General features: G+C 38.3%; 1 protein-coding gene across 1 annotated transcript; it reads right to left on the minus strand.

The window, feature by feature from the left end:
• Positions 1-345: 345 nt before the first annotated feature.
• Positions 346-1152, minus strand: LOC113330953. Its single transcript, XM_026577748.1, has one exon. The coding sequence runs from the start codon at positions 1150-1152 to the stop codon at positions 346-348; it is 807 nt and encodes a 268-aa protein (XP_026433533.1).
• Positions 1153-3116: the final 1964 nt, after the last annotated feature.

Genomic DNA, 3116 nt, shown 5'->3' on the forward strand with positions numbered 1-3116 from the left:
GAGCTGTATGATTCTTAGTCCCAGACAATGAATCCAAACTCCCAGAACTTGCAACTTTACGTATAACAACGTCTGCTTTTGATGCAATAGCATTCTTACACCTGATCAAATTGAGTTGTGCCTCACGATAAACAATAAAGGCTTTATCTAGTTGCTCCTCCAACTTCTTAGCTTCAACATTCTCATGAACTAGGTCAATGATCTCCTTCCCAGCCTGATCAGTAACCTCATTATCATTACCATTACTCACCATATTTGTTTGAACTTCTTTACTGACGTTATCTGCATGGTTTGCATGGGAAATAATATCTTCAGTTTGAGGCTTTTTGCTATCTGCTGTATCATTCAAAACACGTTTCCCATCATAACTGAATTCCCTAATATCTTACGAGCTGCCTGACAGTTCTCAAATTTATGACCCATAAATTTGCAATGAGAACAAAACTTAACATTCTCCAGATCTTGAACTTCCACATATTGCCAGAACTCCTTACCATTGGCTGTAAGATATATTCTTTTAGGAATCTCTTTTGCAAAATCAATGTCAATAAGAACAGCAGCATAATTACCAACATCATGATCCAACGTTTTCTGGTCTATAGCAATTGGTTTACCAAGAATTTTTGCAATAGATAGAAGAATTATTTTTGTCCATAATTCAATGTATAAGCCAGGGAAACTCACCCAAACTGTAGCATGAGACGTTGTTTGCTTTTCAGGATCAAAATTAGGGTAAAAATTCATAACCCTAAGTGTTTGGTTCTGAATCTTCCATGAATCACCATGCCATACACGCTCTTTATCTTCCGCAGAAATCAACTTGATGATGAAAAACCCCTTAGTCATAGGAACAAGCTTGCATCTACCATCACCAAAACCCCATTGTTCTTCCAAGCTTTTTTGGACCTCATTAAGTTTCAAACCTTTAAAGTTCAGTCTTCCAATGAGACTAAACTGGAAAATATCCCTCCCTTCTTTTGTTAGTTCTAAAGGTAAAACTAACGCTGGTTCTTCAAGGTATGAAGACGCCTCTGGAAGGGATAACAAATCAGAATCTGTTAACATATAGGGTTTTTTCCCCTTGACTAAATCAGCAAACTTAGCCTTATGAACCCCTTTAGATTGCGTGGAAGAAACAGGGTTTTCCCCCATCCTAAATCACCAAAAGATGATCAAGGATGAAGGAAAAAATTGAAACCCTAAGAAAAAAAACGCCAAAAAAAAAAAGAAAAAAAAAAGACAATGTCTCTTTGAATATGAGCATGAGTCTATTTATTTGATTGAAAGGCAGATGTTGGATGCCATTCCTTCTTTGGATGAAATTAAATCAACAGTTTTTGATTTAGGAGCGGATAGTGCTCCGGGTCCGGATGGTTTCTCAGGGTGTTTTTATAGACATTGTTGGGATATAATTCAGCAGGATCTTCATTCGGCTATTGTTCATGCTTGGACTTCTAAGTCCATTCCGAAGGGTTCGAATTCTAGCCTAATTATTTTGATTGCTAAGGTTAGAGGTGCGGATAGCTTGAGGAAATATAGACCTATTGGTCCAAGCAATTTCTTCTTCAAGATTTTCACTAAAATTCTGGCTACTAGACTTGGTCGGGTGTTGGATAAGTTAGTGTCAGAGGAGCAGTTGGCTTTTATGAAAGGTAGGAATATTCATGAGAATATGAGTTTGGCTTCTGAGATGGTGAATGAGCTGCACATCAAAAGGAAGGATGGTAATTTGGGTCTGAAGCTTGATATTTCTCAAGCTTTTGATACTGTTAATTAGTCTTTCATTATGGAGGTGTTTAAAAGATATGGTTTTTCTGAGGATTGGTGTTTGTGGATTCAGAAAATTCTGGAGTCAGCGCGCATATCTATTCTTCTCAATGGTAGCCCGGAAGGTTTTTTCAAAATTAATAGAGGGTTGCGTCAGGGGGATCCTCTTTCGCCTCTTATTTTTGTTTTGATTGAGGATGTTCTTAGTAGAAACATCACAAAACTCTTTCAAAACAAGGATATGTCTCAGCAGGTTAGGCGTAATGGTATTGCTCCAACTCATTTATTCTTTGCTGATGATATTATGATTTTTTGCAAGGGAAATATGAAGAGCTTGAGAAGTTTGGTGAAGTTGCTAGATTCTTATCAACAAGCTTCAGGTCAGCGTCTTTGTAGAGAGAAGAGCAAAATTTACTTTGGTGGTGGCTCTTTGAGTAGACGTCATACCATTGATGCTTTTCTAGGGATGGAAGTTACGGATTTTCCTGATCGTTATTTGGGGGTGAAAGTTATGCCTGGTGCGGTGAGATATCATCATATTAGCAATGTGGTGGATAAGCTTAAAGAGCAACTTTCGGTTCTGAAAGGTAAGATGCTTTCTTTTCAAGACAGAGTTGTTCTAGTTAAAAATGTTCTTTCGAGTTATTCCATTCATAATATGTCTGTGTATAAGTGGCCGGTGACCTTCATTCAGCAAAGTGAGCGTGTGATCCGTAATTTCCTTTGGTCGGGTGATTCAAATCTTTCAAGAGCTTTTGTGGTTGGTTTTGACAAAGTGTGCAGTCCTGTGGAGGAGGGTGGTCTTGGAATCACTAGTTTAAAAACTATGAACAAGGCTTTGCTTATGAAGCTTTGGTGGTCTATTAAATCTTCTTCTAAGAAGTGGGCTCGTTTTTTGGAGTCTAAATTCACTTGCAAGGATGGGCGTCTCAAGATGGCTGGTGTAAAATCTTTTATTCTTCCTGGAATTCGTTGGGTTCATAAGGAAGTTGTGAATAATACAAAATGCATCATTGGAGATGGTAGGAATACGTCTCTTTTCTATGATGTGTGGTATGGAAGTGAGACTTTGGCAAGTGTTCTTAATCGTTCAGACTTGGACAGATCAGGTCGGGTTTGTGATATTATTTCACATGGTAATTGGCTGTTGCAAGGAGTTCACTTGCAAGATCTTGTAAGTGTTGGTGTGGTTATGGAGAATTTGCCAACGATTTGTAGTGGGAGGGACAAAAGGATTTGGATGCCTGATATGAAGGGTGTGTTTTCAGTCAAGTCATCTAGAGAGTTGATTAGAAAGAAGTTCCCTACTATGAAAGAAGCTTCGCTGTTGTGGAGGAAAGTAGTGCATC

The sequence above is a fragment of the Papaver somniferum genome, unplaced genomic scaffold (genome assembly GCF_003573695.1).
Source record: "Papaver somniferum cultivar HN1 unplaced genomic scaffold, ASM357369v1 unplaced-scaffold_120, whole genome shotgun sequence".
Classification (NCBI taxonomy): domain Eukaryota; kingdom Viridiplantae; phylum Streptophyta; class Magnoliopsida; order Ranunculales; family Papaveraceae; genus Papaver; species Papaver somniferum.

Coding starts and splice junctions, on each gene's coding strand:
- LOC113330953 (XM_026577748.1), bottom strand. CDS start 1,152: ATGGGGGAAAACCCTGTTTCTTCCACGCAATCTAAAGGGGTTCATAAG.